This window comes from Geospiza fortis, unplaced genomic scaffold (genome assembly GCF_000277835.1).
Source record: "Geospiza fortis unplaced genomic scaffold, GeoFor_1.0 scaffold145, whole genome shotgun sequence".
NCBI lineage: Eukaryota > Metazoa > Chordata > Aves > Passeriformes > Thraupidae > Geospiza > Geospiza fortis.
This window is the reverse complement of record NW_005054362.1, coordinates 2,278,042-2,295,515: the sequence shown is the minus strand read 5'-3', so window position 1 is coordinate 2,295,515 and position 17,474 is coordinate 2,278,042. Positions and strand designations below refer to the sequence as shown.

At 44.9% G+C, this 17,474-nt stretch overlaps 2 protein-coding genes across 2 annotated transcripts in view; one reads left to right on the top strand and one right to left on the bottom strand.

Annotated features, from left to right (window-relative positions):
• Nucleotides 1-24: 24 nt before the first annotated feature.
• On the top strand, nt 25-3,510 carry CUNH12orf65 (chromosome unknown C12orf65 homolog). Its single transcript, XM_031059507.1, has 4 exons — nt 25-119; nt 978-1,288; nt 1,992-2,234; nt 3,179-3,510. The coding sequence occupies exons 2-3, from the start codon at nt 1,013-1,015 to the stop codon at nt 2,202-2,204; spliced, it is 489 nt and encodes a 162-aa protein (XP_030915367.1). The 5' UTR covers nt 25-119; nt 978-1,012; the 3' UTR covers nt 2,205-2,234; nt 3,179-3,510.
• Nucleotides 3,511-3,976: 466 nt separating this feature from the next.
• The window catches only part of CDK2AP1 (cyclin dependent kinase 2 associated protein 1), a 14,254-nt gene continuing 756 nt past the window's right edge, over nt 3,977-17,474 (bottom strand). The window contains exons 2-4 of the mRNA XM_005424009.2: nt 8,024-8,130; nt 7,196-7,322; nt 3,977-4,478 (exon numbers count right to left, since the gene is read on the bottom strand). Coding sequence (XP_005424066.1) covers nt 4,411-4,478; nt 7,196-7,322; nt 8,024-8,130 — 302 coding nt within the window. The 3' untranslated portion in view covers nt 3,977-4,410. The remainder of the gene's footprint in view (nt 4,479-7,195; nt 7,323-8,023; nt 8,131-17,474) is intronic.

Sequence of the window (17,474 nt, the reverse complement as noted above, 5' to 3'; positions counted from 1 at the left end):
GGCCCGCCGGGACCGCGCTCCCAGCCTGACCCCCAGCCCGACCCCAGCCTTCAGGGCTGCCGCCAGCAGGGGGGTCCGCGGGGGGGCGCAGCGCTGAGGGAAATGGAGTAAATTCTCCGGTATCTTCTGTGTTTAGTCCTGCTTTACAGCTGTCCTGTCCAACAGCAGCAATAGGCTGAGGGGGATCGTGGGGTTTTTAACCTTATCAATTTCAGTCCTGGTTTCAAAAAGGGTTTTGTAAGTGGGTAGAGCTGGATGAAACTTGTTAAATAAAGGCTCGTTCAGAACTAGCCAGAAGCGCTGCTCGTTTTTCTGCATGTATTCTTCATTTTAAAACGTCACTAACTTCCGTAGCAGCTGTCAATAAAAGTTTTCTTTTAATTATTTTTTCATTTCAAGAATTATGTTCAAATTTTCTGTTTATTGCCAAGCGGCACTTCTTTACACACTGAAATATTTTCTTCTGAGTCAAATAAAGTATTTCAAGCACAACAGCATGTACTGTTTGAATTGCTTACCTAATACTGAAGACCGGAGTAGGGGCTGACATTCCTCATTATCCATGAGGAAAATGCACACTTCAGGCACACCTTTGTGCCTTTGTTAATAATATTGTGAATTCCTTGGCCTGGGAATAATCATGTTCACAGTGAGACTGCAAGACTGAAATAATCTCTTTTCCCTCTGTTGTTTTAGTTTTTTTTCTTTTTATATGTTTAGTATTTTCTGAGTGTTGGTAGGAGTATTCTTTTATTTACTGTATTCCAGATGCCTTTCACAATATTTTAAGGAACATAATTATATTGAGAACCAAAATTCTATTCAGCATGGTAAATATTTCAAGGCAAATTAAATGAGTTCAGATAACCTTGAAAATAAATCTGAATATTGGAATACTGCTCAATATGTGCAGCTAAAATAGCTCATCTTAAAACAAGGATTCTCATGGTAAACTCCTCTCTCCCATTCCATTCCAGGTTTCGTTGCAGAGAAGCCTTGTCCTGGTTTCTGTATGAATGTTCCAGGTTTATTTCACTTTGCATTCTTACTGAGAGGGGTGCAAACACCATCATGGGCAGGGTGGGTTCTGAGGAAGCAGCAGCTCTCTCTGCCCAGCCTGCCCTTGCTTCAGGCAGCAAGGAGAAAGAACTCTTTCCATCTCCTTGAACTAAGTGAGGCAGAATTAGAAGAACAGTTTGTAAGAGGGGATGGCCCAGGAGGTCAAGCCACAAACAAGACAAACAACTGTGTTGTCCTGAAGCATATTCCATCTGGGATTGTGGTGAAGGTAATTGTGTTTTGTTTTATTGAGTCACGAATTGCATCAGGACTTCCAAGTCTCCTTTCAGAATGAAGCATAATCACAGTGCAGGTGGCATGGAGGAAAAGTTTCTATTTTTATATATATATATGTGTGTGTGTATATTTATATTTATATTTATATTTTAAAGACTCTCAGCAAGAAGCAGTCTTGGCTGTCAGCAGATCAATGAACTTGGGGTCAGAGCTCCTTTTCCTGGCTTTGCCACCCAGTTGCAGTTTTGTAGTTTCCAATTAAATTAATCTTCATTGTAGCTGTCACATTCCTGTCCCTCGTGTGAGTTAGAATCTCTTCCTTAGCAAGTTGATCACTCTGCAGATCCCTTTTAAGCATTTCTCCTACCTACTTCTTGTGGATTAATACCTTGAAATTAATCTTTGCTTCCTGTCACAAGGGGAAGACACGGTTAAGTTAAACTCAAGCAGCTTTCCAGGGTAAGATGGGAAGCATTAAAGATTAATGCAAAAGCCAGACTGATGAGTTACAGTAGCAAATAATTATTAAAATATATCATGTGGATTTAAAAGTTGCAGCTGTTGTTGGTGGGAGGATGCTCTTGGCTTGGGGAGGAGGGGATTTTCTTTAATGGTAGGAATGTGTAGACTGAAAGGGAAAGCTGAAGAATAAACAGGTAAAACTTTCAGTAAAAATGTGCATTGTATTTCTTCAGTGTCATCAGACAAGATCAGTGGAGAAGAACCGAAAGATTGCCAGAGAAATCCTGCAGGAAAAAGTTGACCTTTTCTACAAAGGAGAAGACAGTGATGTTTTTAAAGAGAAGAAAACATCAGAGAAGCAAAAGCAGGAGAAAAAAAGAAGAGCAAAGGAAAACCTAGAAAGGAAAAAGCTTTTTAAAGAGATGCAACAATTGGATAAGGAATAAACACGTGAAATGTTGCCTTGCCCTGGCAGGGTAAGAGAATTGTTTGTCATTAGACCCAAACAGTTTTCCAACTAACAAATGATGCAGAGCTTCATAAGCACAGCTGAAACCCCAGTGCTGACCTGCTGTTCCTGCAAAGCTGAGCAGATAAAAGCACTCATGTACTCCTGCTTCTCCCTGCCATCATCTCATTAATCACATTCAGCAATCAGCTTTTCTGCCAGGTCCAGGAGATAAAGGAATCCTTGTTAAAAGAGGAGCTATAAGCTTTCCACCATTGTTAGCACAGACCAAAAGAAATCAATAGATTTCCTTCTGTGCAGATGACACCTTGGGCTGCTTCCTGGGAGCTCCAGCACACGAGAACAGCACTGAAAGGTTCTCACTTCCCATCCTGACCCAGGCAGTGCCTTCAGTGACATAAATCCTTTACAAACTGTCACCAGGTTTGGGTGCTGGTTGTGGTGGTGTGAACTGAGCTGCTGCTGGAAGAGACACCAGTCACTGCTTCAGAGCTGAACAAATGCTCTGTCCTGCTCAGCTCTGCATAAAATTTACCCAGCAGCTTTCCAGATCTTACCTGGAGTGGTGCTGAGCACTGGGGCACAGGGAGGGCCCTCCTGCAGGTCAGGGATGGTCACTCATGGCCCTACAGGTCAGGGGTAAAACGGAGTCATTACAGATAAAAAATTGCCTGTGTTGGAAGCTGCCTCCCAAGGCAGCAGAGTCCAGTCCATCCAAGCTGTGAATTAATTAATTAGAGTTGTTTGTTATGTTTCTGCTGTGCTGCAGTTCAGCTTGGCCATGTTGGTACCTTCACTCATTTTGACAGTTTCCCGTTTTACAGGAACAAATGCAGCTGTGTTTCCTTTGTCACCATTCCTCTGAAGCACTCCTGAAGTACATTTTTCCTGGTTTTATCCTCTTAACAATTCCAGCAGCTTAACCAGAACTTCTCTTTCATTTTTGGACAGCACCCTCACCAGCTGGCTCCATGTTTTGGCCTTCAAGAAAGCCCCAAAGCCAGAGTATGGATTTTGAAGGCAACAGAGACTTCCAGAACTTCACCTCCTTGTCCCAGAGACAGCTGTGCCCTGTGCCATGGATAGAGTGCTCCAGCAATCTGCAGGCCCCTTCCTTGTCCTTTCCTAAACTCCTGCATGAAGGTTAAATTTTCATCTGTTGACAGCTCTTGTTCCTGGAGTATGAATCTGATTAAAGTGACTGTACATAGTTTTAATACAAACTGTTAATGAAAATAAGCTTTATTACGTCAAGTAATAAATACATACAAAGATGCAAATAACAGTTTTAGTAATTTATCCAGAATGTTCATTTTTCTTTTTTTTTTTTTTTTTTTTTTTTTAGGTGTGACAACCTATAACTAGCTTTGGGCTTTTATTAATGGTCTCTTTCTTTAAACTCTGGACACAGTTCATTGAGAAAAGGCCAAATATTAGTCAAAGAGTGGGACTTCATGTTGCTTGAAACCAAAGACGAAAGTATGTTCTTTTTTTTTTTTTTTTTTTGCAAACTTTAAACTGAAATCTCCAGCCTTAATGTAGAAATTAGCTTTCCAGGACCTTGTTATTATTTAATAGGTTTCCCTATTTTCCATATAGCTCATGCACTTTAAGTGGACTTCAAAGCACTAACAGTCATGCAAATGTTTATGCAAAATGAACAAAAAAAGGAAAAATAAGAGAAGGGGAAGGTTATTTCTAAGCAGGGTCTATGCTGTATGACAAATTGTGACTTAGCAGACTACTAGGTACAGCATGCTATTCTGCATTTATTTTAAAAAAATCCTTAGAGCTTATGTCAAACTTTGAAAGATTGACATTTTGGGGATAAGTGAACATAGTCAAAGGAAAAACAAAAAAACAGAATGAGGCTGTGGCTGGATAAGAAGAGAACTGAAATATAGCCTGGGAGAGAAAGAGCATTCCTCTGCATGCACTTCAGTTTCCATGTTTTAGAAACATTTTAGGGAGTTGTAATGTCTTTAGAAAATGCAAACCCTCAGTAAGTTGAAAAATCCTTGGGGTTTTTTTTTTCCCCCCATTCTTAACTGTACATTTTTGCAAGGGCAAGAACGGTAAAACATTCAAAATAAAGGAGTTTGTCTGAATGTTTCAAGAGTCAAAAAGAATAAGTGTTACTTTTTCTTCATGGGGAGAAGGAGAACCTTGCAGCTGAAGCTGGGCTAGGACCTCGCATTCCGCTCCGTCTCGGCCAGGCACTCCCGGACTAATCCTCTAGCATGGATAATGCCTGCAAAAGAGTTGCTGGTTTAAATCATCCCATCAAAAGTGTTTTAAATCATCCCATTCAGGCCACACTTGCAGTGACAGTGCACAGAAAGGTTTATGTATTTCTGTCCCCAGTTGCCAAGGCTACCACAGAAGGCCTCAGCAGAGGGGACAGCCCTGGCTCCCCAAACGGCCGCTACACAAATCTGCCTTCCCAAACTTGCATTGTAAATTGAAAAGGGACTAAACCAGGGATCAGAACACAGTAAGATTTGTAAGTCTGCAGTGGCAGGTAGGTCTTAATGTGCAGTGTGGGCCTCCTTAAAATCAAAGATTTAAGGGGGGAAAAAAAATCTTACCTACCAGTGAGTTATTTGGTAGGTAAGTCATTTTAGCAAGCTCTTAATGCCTTGGGATAGCTCTCCTCTGGGAGGATGCATCAAAATCCAAGCCATCATAATACTGTTAAAGACAAGTTGTGTCTCTCATGTAAAAATAAGAGGTTTGGTTGGTTTTTTTTTATGGCGTGTGCAGAAAGTTACCCCCTAACACTGGCTCAGCTCCCAGTGTAAATCATCAGCCCTTTACATGCTGCTCTCATCTGATGGACATAATGTGGAATTTTCCTCTTTGAGTCCTGTTGCCTTGAGTTCCAGCAGTCTGGACTTGGGATCATAATCCTGGAACTAAATGTGGATTCATGCTCACAGAGCTGCTGGAAGAACAGAGCTTGAGAGAGGTGTGAAAATGAGAGGTGGACAGATTTTCCTACAACAAAGGTTAATATTTTGCTGACTAGGCAAGACAGAAGCTGATTTCTCTGCTCATCGTGCTCCTTAACAAGGCAGAGGAAGGGCAGTAAGGCAATAGAAGGGGGTTAATCTCTAGAGATAAAGGTTTCTGTTTCTAGAAGGCTCCTAGCCCAGATCACAGCAGCTGCCTGCTGACCTGGGAGGACCTGGTGAGTGCAAGGCTTGGCAGAGGGTTAAAGTGCCACAGAAGAGGAAAGCTGCAGCTGTGGGATGCAGAAACATGAACTCAAAGCAGTGTGTTAGACCTGGATCTGGTGGCAAGATGCCCAGTTCATGCAGCAGAACTACTCTGAATAATGTAGAACACTGGGAACTGGGCCAGTTTTAGAGGTCAGTAGTGCTCAGGAGCAGGCAGAGCTGGGGACAGGGGCTTTATTCAGGGATAAGCTCCATGGCCATGGAGGCAGCAGTCACGTGTTACCCTCAATCATTCTGCTCTCACACTTGCACATGCTCCTTCAGCCACCAGGCTCCCAAAGTGGAAAGAGAGGTACCTTTGTGACCAAAAGATGGCAGCAAAAAGTATTAATTCAGGATTTTGTGCAACACTGGCAAGTCACAGCGGCAGCATTGTATCTTAAAGCTACCTTGTTGCGAGAGGCAGCAAAGCAACTTTTTCCTGGCTGAACTAACCCATCCAGCCCAGAGAACATCTGCATCTCTCTCAGTCTCTCTCAAGCTGTCCCCATTAGCCTGTTGCCATTCATGATCTATTAATACTGACTCAGGCAACGCAATAAAGAGAGACTCCAGCAACATTGATTTTAGCTGGGCCAGATTCCACTTACCACTCATCAGCAGACTTTATTGCATCCTTTCCCAGAACAGCTACTAGTCATTTTATTGCATGTCATGGCAGATATATTACTCTTCCATAATGGCTGAGCCTTAAATAAAGCTTTGTAGTCTGGGGTAAGTGTAAGGGGGATTTGCAAGGTGCTGAACTTAGTCTGTTACAATAACATTCCTATTCCGGGTTGAGTGCATGAGCCAATCTCATCACAAGGACCACAGGAAGGGAGGAAAAAGTGAGCATGTCATGCTGGAGAAGGAGAGAACTGCCAGTACAACTGTTGTCTGTGGGCCTTCGGGGTCATTTCAGGAGCTGGAGCAGTGGAATGTCCCATGTCTGCTCCTTCAGAAATATCCCTGCACGTCCCCTGCAGAGACAATGCCAGGCTGATGTCAGCGGTGGGACATGCAGGGGTTTCTTTTACACTCCAAGGAAAGGGCTTTATTACCCCTTTTAGCTGACAAAGCAAAGCTGGAGACACTCATCAGCCAGCCCTAAAAGCTGCTCTGTCCCTTTCTAGGACTTTTAATGACATGCACTTGACAGGAGGTAACAGAGCCTAAGCAGCCCCACTCTCCTCTGCAGAGCTCTGTTCATGTTTGACATCTCAGCCTGAACAGCCTCCCCTAACACCTTTTTGGTTTTTTTTTTTTTGTAGCTCTTTTCTCCTCCTCTTTTCGCCTCAATGAGAACTACAGTGTTGTATTTCTTTAGGCAAAATGCACTTCAGTGAAGATTCCTGGGCCGAGTCGATGGGAGATGTGTATGAGATGCAAACAGTGCTTGGCTGTGGATTTTGGGGAGTGGGAAAAAAAGGGAATTGAAAGGACAAGAAAATCACCAGGAGCCTGAAAGAATGTATCCATGAAAGGCTCTACAATAAGAATAATTTGAATTTATTTTGAATTATTAACTGAAACTCCCTGTATGCATGTGAGACACTTTTTGTCACTGTTTATCAAATACTGCTCAGACAGCATCCCAAGGTTTCAGTTGCTGATTAATACTCCCACATTCAGGAGGAGCTCAAGTTGTCTCTTTTCAAAGGAAACAGTTGTCATTAAGCTGTATACAAGTAGTCAGTGCACAAGTGGATGGGAAATGATTATTTTTTAAAATAAGTTTAAAAGTTACCTCTTTTTAGCCTCTCCATCGCACTTTTACTCCCAGCATATGTAGGTCTAATCTCTTTGCCTAATTCTTCTATGATAGCTAGAAGTTCTGCATATTTGCTCTGTGGTACTTGACTGCTGCTGGTGCCCTGTAGTTGAAAGTAAATTAATCTCAGTTAAATACTGTAAAAACAAAACTATTACAAGAAACAGCATGTGGAAGTTCATGGAAGACCAGAAATAGCCCTGTAAATCACTTTTTAAAATAACAAAATTTTAGGATTATTAAATAAACATGGTTTTGTTGGGTTTTTTTTTTAATTGCTGCTACAGTTGGACACAATGCTGGGTGCCCTTCAAAAACTGGGATCAACTGTGAGGATGCAGCTGCAAGCCTTGGACTTTGGGTGAAGCAAAGTTAAAACAGTCCTGCAAAACCAGCAAACCTGGAACTGCTTACTTAACCCTGTTTCTGGTTTTTCAATGTATCAGTGTTTATTTTGTGGAGAAATTTACCAGGTGGGGAGACTGAGAAGATAAAACTGAATAGAAATATTGAGCTTTTAACAAATAACTTTAAAATACGTAAGTGCCTTTACAGAACATAATTCAAGACATTTCTCTGACTCAGACAGGACAGGACTAGCAGTTAATTAGGAACCAACCTCCCTCAGCACTCAGCTTAGCCTAATTTGATCCCCAGACATGTGTGAGGAAGCAGTCTGCCATTTGGGTTTGATTTCAGACCTTGCTGGGAGGGAGGAGCACCTCAGATTACAGGCCACAATCCCTGCCACTATGCAAAGGCAGGGCCAGTGGTCTGATGAAAGGAAAAGAAGCAGAGCTGTACCTGCATCCCTTGTGTGTAGCCTAGGGATGGGGGGCCGTAGTCGTTTATGAGCTGTCTGTATTGTGCTGATGTTGCCATACTTGTGGAGGGAGAGTGAACACCCCCAGCTGCAGAGAGAAAAGAGAGAAAAAAAACCCAAAAACCTGTTATTACCTAAAGATTAATTAGTCTGATACACTGGGACACATTTTAATCACTTCTTCCTAAAGCTGTGACCTCTCACCTTTGCCTGAGATCACTAATGACATTTCTGAGTGTCACTGCTAGGAAGAGAATGGCTGAATTAATGCTTCTCTCATGTTTGATGAACACTTGGAAACAGCACAGCCTGCAGCATTATCAGTGCAAATTGTTTGCCTAAAAGTGAAGCAGAGTGTAGCATGACAGGTTGTTCTGCCTAGACAAACTGCAAGTATTAAGGAGCCCTATTTTTGCATATATGCATTCCACACAGATGAGTCTAATGTGCCAGGCTATTTTTACTTTTTCGGTGCAAGTTATCTGAAAGTAATTTTACAGCTCAAAGTGTCATCACATGGTCAAAGCAAGTTACCCTCAGTACTATTTTCAGCCAATGCCAAAACTATTCCTAGGGAACAGTCAGTTGTGGTACATCAGATCTGCTGCTCATTGTGTGACACGGGAGGTGAGGAGTGCTACCATTATTCCTCTTTGTGTGGTATCAAACATTTTTAGCCAGTCAAATTGTGCTGCATAAGTAGATCAAAGGGAAAATAACATCATTTTGTGTTATGGTTACTTTTTCTAAAGTTATATTCACATCTAATGAGTTTTGAGTCAGTTACGAGCTCCAGAAACAGACTCTAATGTCATCACTGGCAAACTGCTCCAGAAATGAGCAATCAAAACACTTTCTCCCCCTTGTCCCACAATGGTAAGAATTTAGGTTTGAGAATCAACAGTTTGATTTTTTAAGGGTCTTAATTATACTGCCCACTTCACAAGTGTGCTAAAAACCCTGCTGGTTATGCACTTGGGATCAAGGGAGCACCACAGCACTGAACTTCTTCACTCTTGCAGCTCAAGTGCCCTTGCATCCATGGATGCTGCTGTCTTTGCCTGTAGGCACAGACACAGACTGCCTGCTGTCTGGAAATATCTCCCCCCTTACAAACTCCTTTGCTGAAAATTCCCAACTGTCTTTCAGATGAGGAACAGATCTCATTTACCAGCCTTCATTTAAATCTAAATTAAACTGATGCTAAAAGTCACTGGGGTTCAGAACTATGTAAATCTCTGGCTTTGTTTTAAAGTTGCAAATTACTTCATTCCTATTTTCCCCTCTCTACAAAAAGAAAGGGCCAGCAGTTACTCTGTAAAAAGCTCTGTTGAACATAGTGGAACAGACTCTTGTCCTCAGTTGGGAAGTCTCTTTCCACTTCTGAGTTATCACAGGATATCACTCATCACAAGAAGAGAGCATGTTCTTAATTTTTACTTGTTAACCAGATGTGAAATCCCAAAAAGGCAAATTGGGCTGGTCACTAGGTCACCTTAAAAAAAAATCAAAGTTTGTCTTTAACAAAGCTGCTAAATGTTATGTCATTACAACCTGCAGTTTCATCACTGAGGTTTCACATGGAGCTAATTTTGCTTAAGCATTGTAAACCCCCCCAAAAAACAACACACCCATAGAGTAGGGCACTGTAGGAACAGCACAGTTGTCAGCCCCTCTCTCAATTAGTTCTTCACATTATCACCTCAAAATACATGCACAAGAGTAAGATCTCTCTACGTGAAACTCAGTACTTCAAGTCCAGATGACTGAATTTCAACAATTACCAAACATGACACAACAGCAAACCGCATCTCATTTCCAAGGACTTCAAAATGCTTCAAAAACATTAATGAGCCCCTTGTGCTGCAAGGTAAGAAGGTTTAATTACCTCAATTAAGCAGAGAAAGGCTTAAGTGATTTTTCCTCACGTACAATAAAACAAAAGAGCCATCCTGCAAAGACTTGTCTCTGAACTGTTGTTGCACGCAGTCACATCCAAGAGCTGGGAGCTCCAAACTGGATGTGGATAAGGCAGGGACTCCCAGGACCAGGCTCAAGAACACTGAGCAAAACTGAGCTGCAGCTCATCCAAAACTTAGAGCAACTTACTGATCCCATATGGGTTGATGAAAACATGTTGGTTAAGGATATCAGGAGATGGTGGGCATTGGACCAGGCTCCCCAAGGAAGTGGCCACAGCACTAAGCCTGGTTTGGGAAGCGTTTGGATAATGCTGTCAGGCACATGCTGTGAGTCTCAGGGTGTCCTGGCTGATGGGTCCCTTCCAACTCAGCATATTCCGTGATATCACAGCACACACAATTCAGCGATTGTTTCACATTCTGTCGATTTTAGCAGCGACACACACTTGGTCTGCAGGAGATAACACCGCGGGGTACATTAGACAGGACAGACAAACTCTCCAACACAAAGCAGAGAGTTGGCTGACCGAGAAAAGTTTCACAGGCGTGGAAACAGCACGGGAGCGTGACCCCAGCTGTGGCTGGGTGACACCAGGGACAAAGGGGAGCGGGGAGGGATGCGCGCAGCAGCGCGGCCGGGGCGCTGCAGAGCGCGCTGCAGACACTAGAGGCCATCTGAGAGCGCCGGGCCCTGCCAAGTGACAGAGCCTGGTAACCATGGTGAGTTTACCCGTTTCTTTGCAGTCTGCATCAAAAATGTAATAAGACATAATGCCATGCGCCGACCACTTTATCAGCAGCAGCAGCAGGCCCGGAGAACAAAGGAAAGGATTTGGCTTGGCCGCGGTACCAGCCTCCATACATCCATGTCAGAAGTTGTGCCAGTCAAACTCGGCTGGAGGGGGGGAAAAAGGAAAAATCCTCGGTTTCACCTCAATTTTAAACGATCCGATCATGAAAATGAAATTAATTTGGGGGGTGGGGGGTATTAGTATCTCACAGGGCAACAAGCTTTTTGACCTATCACTTTGTATGTTAATCTCAGGGAGAAGCCCTGGGTCTTGGATGACTATTACTCAATTAACCCAAAATTCATCTGCATGTCTGAGCAGTCTGTGCATCTCGGATTTAAAAAAATTTAAAAAAACCCCACCAGATATTGCTATTATAGTTAGAAATTAGGCCAGGAAGTCTCACAGTCAATACCCAGTCAAAAATCGGTGATGATTAGGTATTCACTAGAGAGAAAAAAGGAGGGGGGATCTAAATTGAGGCTTGCTCTCTCCAACGTTAAAATGACAATGGAGACAGTTAAGAACTGACAGAATCGAGAAGGGAGTGTGCTTGGTACTGAATTTCAGTGGCATCCTGTATCACATCCCAAATTTTCTTAGTGCTTGCTGTTGTTTAAAACCTAAATTAATACACACACTTTTCTCCCTTCACTTTCCCAATTAAATGTACACAAAACCTTGTAGATCCCCACTTATTCTAGAGCAAACAATGTCTTTTATTTCTGTATTCCAGCAGAAGACTGCCACAAGCATTTTTCCCCACAAAAATATAGTGATTTTCTTGTTAATTAATATTAATCTTTATTAATTATGGGGGGTACCGCAAACAGAAATGAGATTTTGGTATCAAAATCTCTTCCTTCCAGCAGTCTCTCTCAGCCCAAATTAACACATTGAGAGACAAAGGATCTCAAATCAATCTTTGTTTGCCTAAACTCCTGCTGACCAGGAACCTTCTCATTAATTCCTGATAGGTTTGTAGGGATCCCTTCAGCTCCAAGCCTGAGCAATGATGACCAATTTGCTGCTTCAAGTTTTAATTCTTAATTCTATTACTGCTGCTTGCTGGAAAAATAACAGGGAAGGCAACTTGCTGAGCACCCTGAAGGAAGCAGCAGGAGCAGGAACATTTGGGTACACTCACCTGATCCACTCTGGCAGATGCCAAGGCATCCACACAGCTCAGCTACCCCTGTTCCGCAGGCAGCAAAGGAAAACCAGGAACAGTCACACAACTCACTGAGTTACTCGTGTAGGACTGACTTGGACAAGCCAAGGGCCAAACCCACTGGATGTGTGCTTCCCAATCCCACTGCATGTGTGCTTCCCAATCCCACTGCATGTGTGCTTCCCAGTCCCACTGCATGTGTGCTTCCCAATCCCACTGCATGTGTGCTTCCCAGTCCCACTGCATGTGTGTTTCTCTTCTGTCCTGTACTTTGTAAGGCCCTATAAAACCACATTTTACAGACTCCACACATGAATACAAGAGCATGTAAGAGGAGATACCTGCAGCCTGGACTTTATCCAAGGTACGTGGTGCAGTCTCTGGAATCTCAGCAGTTCTCCCTCTGTTTTACAGACCCTTCAAGCTGAGGCTGCTTGAAACATCAGGGCTGTTGCCATTTCAGCTGCTCATGGTCACCACCCCTCCAGAGCCCAGTGCTGGAGGTTGCTGCCTCTGCCACACCCTGCAGGACCTCCTCATGGAGTCCTGCCCATATGGGGTACCAGACAACGAGGCTGGTACTGAAAGGATATAAATTCTTCTGTCCTACACTAGGCAACTTTGCAAGAGAACACATGAGAAATGCTCCTGAAGCTGCTTTGCCAACGCTCACCGTGAGGCATCCTCCAGCACCAGGGGAGAGGTAACAGCTTCACCCAGCACAGCTATTTCTGCAGCGAGTAGCTGAGCACAGCTGGAGTGTTTTGGCTGACTACAGGAATATTTTATTCCTTAGCCCTCTATACTCTTTGGTTTGAGTTCAACAAGAGCTCCTTGCCATCCATGGGACTCCACATGCATGTCTACACAAGCAGATCCACGGCACAGCCAAGCCACGCACTGAATTCTAAGAGCAGTTGCCAACCCAGAGCCCAAACAGAGCCCCCGCTCCCCCCAAACTTCTCATAATTTTTAAAATTTAAAATAATGGACCCTGTTCTCATTTGCACAAACCATTCCTTATAGCACTGGCTGTGAAAATTGTATTTTCACCCACTATTTCTCCCTTGAACAGCCCTTGTGGAAGGAACAAACCTTTCTTTGAATAAAACTATTTCCTTTTAAAAAAACGCAGTGCGCAGACACATAAATATGTTCTCAAGAAGTAGGACATTCTTTATCGTAACAGCCAGAGGCCTTGCTCTTTTGATCTGTCACACTCTGGGCCTTTCCTCTGCTACTCTTGTGCTATTTAATCTTTCCATGTGGATAACGGTCATGGTTTATGTCTCCTCTTCCTGCCCTCCTGTCTCTTTCTTTATCAGAAAAACTAAAGCCAGTCCCTTGACTCCCCACCATTCTTCTTTTCTTGCTTAAGCTATTCCTACACCAGCAAGTTATTTGGCACCACAAGGAACAGATCAAGAGATTAAAGCATTTGGTATGTGTACACCACATGTAGTTGGCCTAAGGGGGTAGGACTGAAGGTTAGATTTTAGTCTGATCCCCCAGACTAGAGGGGTATGGTTCAAAGCTGTGCCATCCTTGGTTTGGATCCCTGTGTTCCCATTGCAAGGGATGGAGCATCCGTGTTGCACAACTGGAGCAGAGCTTCTGGGCCACTTTTATCCAACAGGAATCCAGTTAGCCTGAGCCCAAACCACTCTGCAGCAAAACCAAGGTGCAGGGTGGGGACCGTGGAGATTGGCTGACTGTGAAAACCACACTGTGAAAACTGCTCTCAAGCAAAACACTCAGGGAGGCAAAGCCAAAAGTGCCCATTTTCTAAATGCCCAAACAAGTCCACTTGAAAATGGCTAATTCTGAAACATGTTTAGAGAGCTTCTTTTTGCATCATACTTAACTTCACACAGACTTCAAGAGATCCGGGATCCAGCAAATTTCAGTCTGAATTGGAGAGGGGAGCATATTTCCTAGAAATTATCCCCCCTGCTACGGCACAAACGCTTTGCTCTCTGTTCTGCCTACAAAGAGTATTCTTTCCAGTACTCCCACTCCAAAAACAACCTCTCAATATGGTCAACAATATCAAACAGAAGCTGTCTCTGTAAAGGGCGACAAGCAAGCCATGTGCTCCAGCAAGTCTGCACTGCAGTGCTGAGAACAGAAGGGCCGGCCTCGTGTGCTGGTATCGTTTCTCAGGACTGAATGGAACTGGTCTCTCCAGCTGCCAGCTACAGCCCCAGACAGGGAAATGGTTTTCATTTCACCTCCCAGTGAGAATTTGCATTTTCCACAAGAAACTTGTGGTTGCTGCAAGGTTTGGCAGGTGCACTGAGAGCCCCTTTGGTCCTCAGCTCCAGCAGCACTTGTTGTACAGGCCACGACTTGTTCATGTGGAGCCAAGACACAGCTCCTTCCCTTGTCACTGTCAGCTGGAATTGGTGTTTCCAGACCCTACAGATGACAGTTTTTAAGTTTTTTACACGAACAGGACTTTGTCTCAAAACCTGACATTTCTGCAAGAATGCGAATGAAAGCAAAGGAAAATCCCAAGCTGTTTCTGCTAGCTTCTGTATCTTGAAACACATTTTCTCTGATCTGTGCTTAGTCTAAACAAAATGGGAATGCTGGTGAATATCCACTGAGCCAGAAAACAGGTGAAAACGTGGTGAAAAACAAACTACAGACCTATTCACAGCTGGTGTAAGTGTCAAGTTCAGCTTAAGTCAATGGAGATGCTCTACTGCACCTCAGCTCAGCAGCTGGTCCCTTGCAGAGAAATAGTCAAACAATATGAAACACAAGACAGATGAGGAGGAAACAGCACTTCCCAGGAATCAGTAGGATAAGCAAGAGAAGACAAACAAATCAAAACATGGTTGTTAGAAAAGGTGACAGAGGTTGCCCTGGGACACTGCAGGGTCAGGTGAGGCAGGGAAGGTAAAGCCACTGCAGGTCCCTAATAGAGCTCATTTACAGCCCAGGCAGAAAAGGTGCTTGTGCAGGAGATTAAATGGGGCTCCCCAAGCACAGGCAGCTGGGAATTGAAAGCTTGGGGTACTACATGCAGGAACCCAATTCCCTGAGCACAGGCCCTCCAGGAAGGTGACTTCAGAAAAAATTTGGATAAAACAGCGCAAGCCTGACTGCAGCCACCCTGGGCCAGGCGTCAGCACTGACCTGGGCAAGGGGGAAAAGGAGCAGGCACTGAATTCTGCTGTGACAACACATTCTCCTTCCCTCAGCCTGGTGTAAGGCAGAGGAGTCAGCACCCAGATGCTTCCAGCATCCTGAGTCACTTGTGGAGCAGCTGCATTTTCCTCACCCGCAGTCATCCCCAGATCTGCCGACAACCCACAGAGGTTTCCTCCCCGTATTTCCTCCCCCACATCCAGATCTTCTCCCTCTGGACTTCAGTCCAGGATTGGATTCCCAAAACATGCTCCCATGCAAGAACAGAGCCCAGGCACCCACCAACCACAACTGCTTCATCTGACTGATGTGCAGTTTAAGTATAATTTTGCAGAGTGGCTACTCTCAGCCTCAACTTGAGAGGAGTTTGCTCTGCAGCAAGGACACGGCTCCAAGAGCTGAGTCGACACTGCCTTCCCAAATACTCCTGCACCAGAAGCCCTGCACTGCAGGGAAGCAGCATTACCTCCCAGAGGAAAATCCCTGTGAGATCCACAGCTGCCCAGAGCCCTCCGTCGGCCGAGACCAAAATATTCAGCATTCATATAGAGAGGTTTCTGCAGGGCTGATTTCAGGCCAAAAGGGACAGATTTCCTGTTTTCCTCTCCTCTGCAGGACGGTGGGGGGGGTGGGGGTCCTTCACCCCAGTTTTGGAAGCAAACAAACCCAGGATTTATCCTCCTGGCTGGGGGGCATTTAATTTAGGCACAATAGAGAAGCAATCTCCTCCAAATCAGAATTAAGCTCCAGAAAGGAGGGGGCCATTTGCAGTCATATCACTCTGAATGCGATATGTGCAACTGCAAGGACTGCTTTGTCTAAGTCCCTTGGCCTTAGGCCACGGTGCTGGCAATACCACTAGCTAGAGGAAGAGCTGGTGCGTGAGGATAATGGCAGAAGACAGGGAGGGAAGAGAGAGCCCATTTTGGATTCAGAGGAGGACGTTCGTTCATTGAAAAGATTCTGGGGGTGTTGAGGATGATCCGAATTCAGAAGAGAGGACAACTTAGACAAGAATAGTTCCAGCATGACAGCAAACTGCTGCGAACTTGCCGATACAAGGGGAAAAGGAGGGTGGGAGAGAAGGGGAAGATAAAACTGCATGAAAGAATCCAAAGCCCTGATCGCAGCCGGAGCGTTGGAAAGCACAGACACGGCAGCGAGAGGGCTGGAGACAGAAACTTCACCGCTCGGCTCGCATTGTGCGCGGCATGTCTGAGCCGGGATTTTGCAGTCGCTGCTCGCAGAACAGCCAGACTCGGATCCCCTCCACTGCATGACCTAATCCCCACCCCTCACCCACCATCGCAAAATACCACCTTTGTTTTCCCTGCAATTTTACGGCTGTTCCGGAGAGCAAGGCACAGGTTCTCGTGGGAGCCGGCAGGAGAACGGTTTCCCTTTTGTGCGGTTTTTTTTTTTTTTTTTTTTTTTTTTCCCCCTCCGGTGACACTTCTGCTTTTTGTCACAAATCTTCGGCACATCCCCTGCTCCCGGACCCTTCCGCAGAGCAGCACTCGAGCCCCACGGTGCTCCCCACACACGACCCCGCCTCCCCGAGCCTTTGCACCCTCGCCGCCGCACCGAGCTCAGCTCCATGCAGGATCGAGGTGGCACAGCCACCTCGGCTCATCCACCAGCTGGTGACGAGTCCTTGCAGTAAAATATGATCGCTGCTCTCCTGGTAGCTAGAACAGAGACGCACCCCGGAGATCCCTTTCGCTCCTCAGCTTCCCAGGATCACAACCACTAACGGTGCTGTAAAAATCACCCAGGAACATTTCCCTCCCTCCTAAACCCAACTCCAAACTTTTTCTCAGGGAAACAAAAAAAAAAATCAGCCTGATTTGTGGCTGTCTGATGCCAGTCCTGCAGGCTGGGCTGCGGGGATGGGAGACGAATACGATTTTTTTAAGTCAGAACCAACTTCTCCATTTTGATGCTGTTTAATCGGAGCCGACGAGCACAGATTAGCGAGATCCCTTCCAAATATCCCACAGCGAAGCAATTGCTGCTGCGGCTTTGTTCAGGCTGCCCCGATTCACACACGGAGACCCGATGTACGGCAGCACCGCAGCGCTGGCAAAAACCCGCCGGCTGATGCCTTCGGAAATCGGGGAGAGAAAAACGGGGGAACGTAGTTTAAAAAAGAAGGGAAAAAAAAAAGGCAAAAAGTTAACGCTGTCAAGGAAACTTTTTAAAGAGGAAAGTTGGAAGGACTCCTGTACAAATCCAAGGATGAGGAGTGATTTTTAAACAGGAGTTTTTTAAGAAATAGTGCAATTCCTGTGCGCCCCCCCATCCCCAAAAAGTCTCCAGCGAGCGGAGCGGCTCCTCCGCTCGGGATGCGGCGGAGACTCCGACGGGGGACCGCTGACCGAGGGTCGCCCCG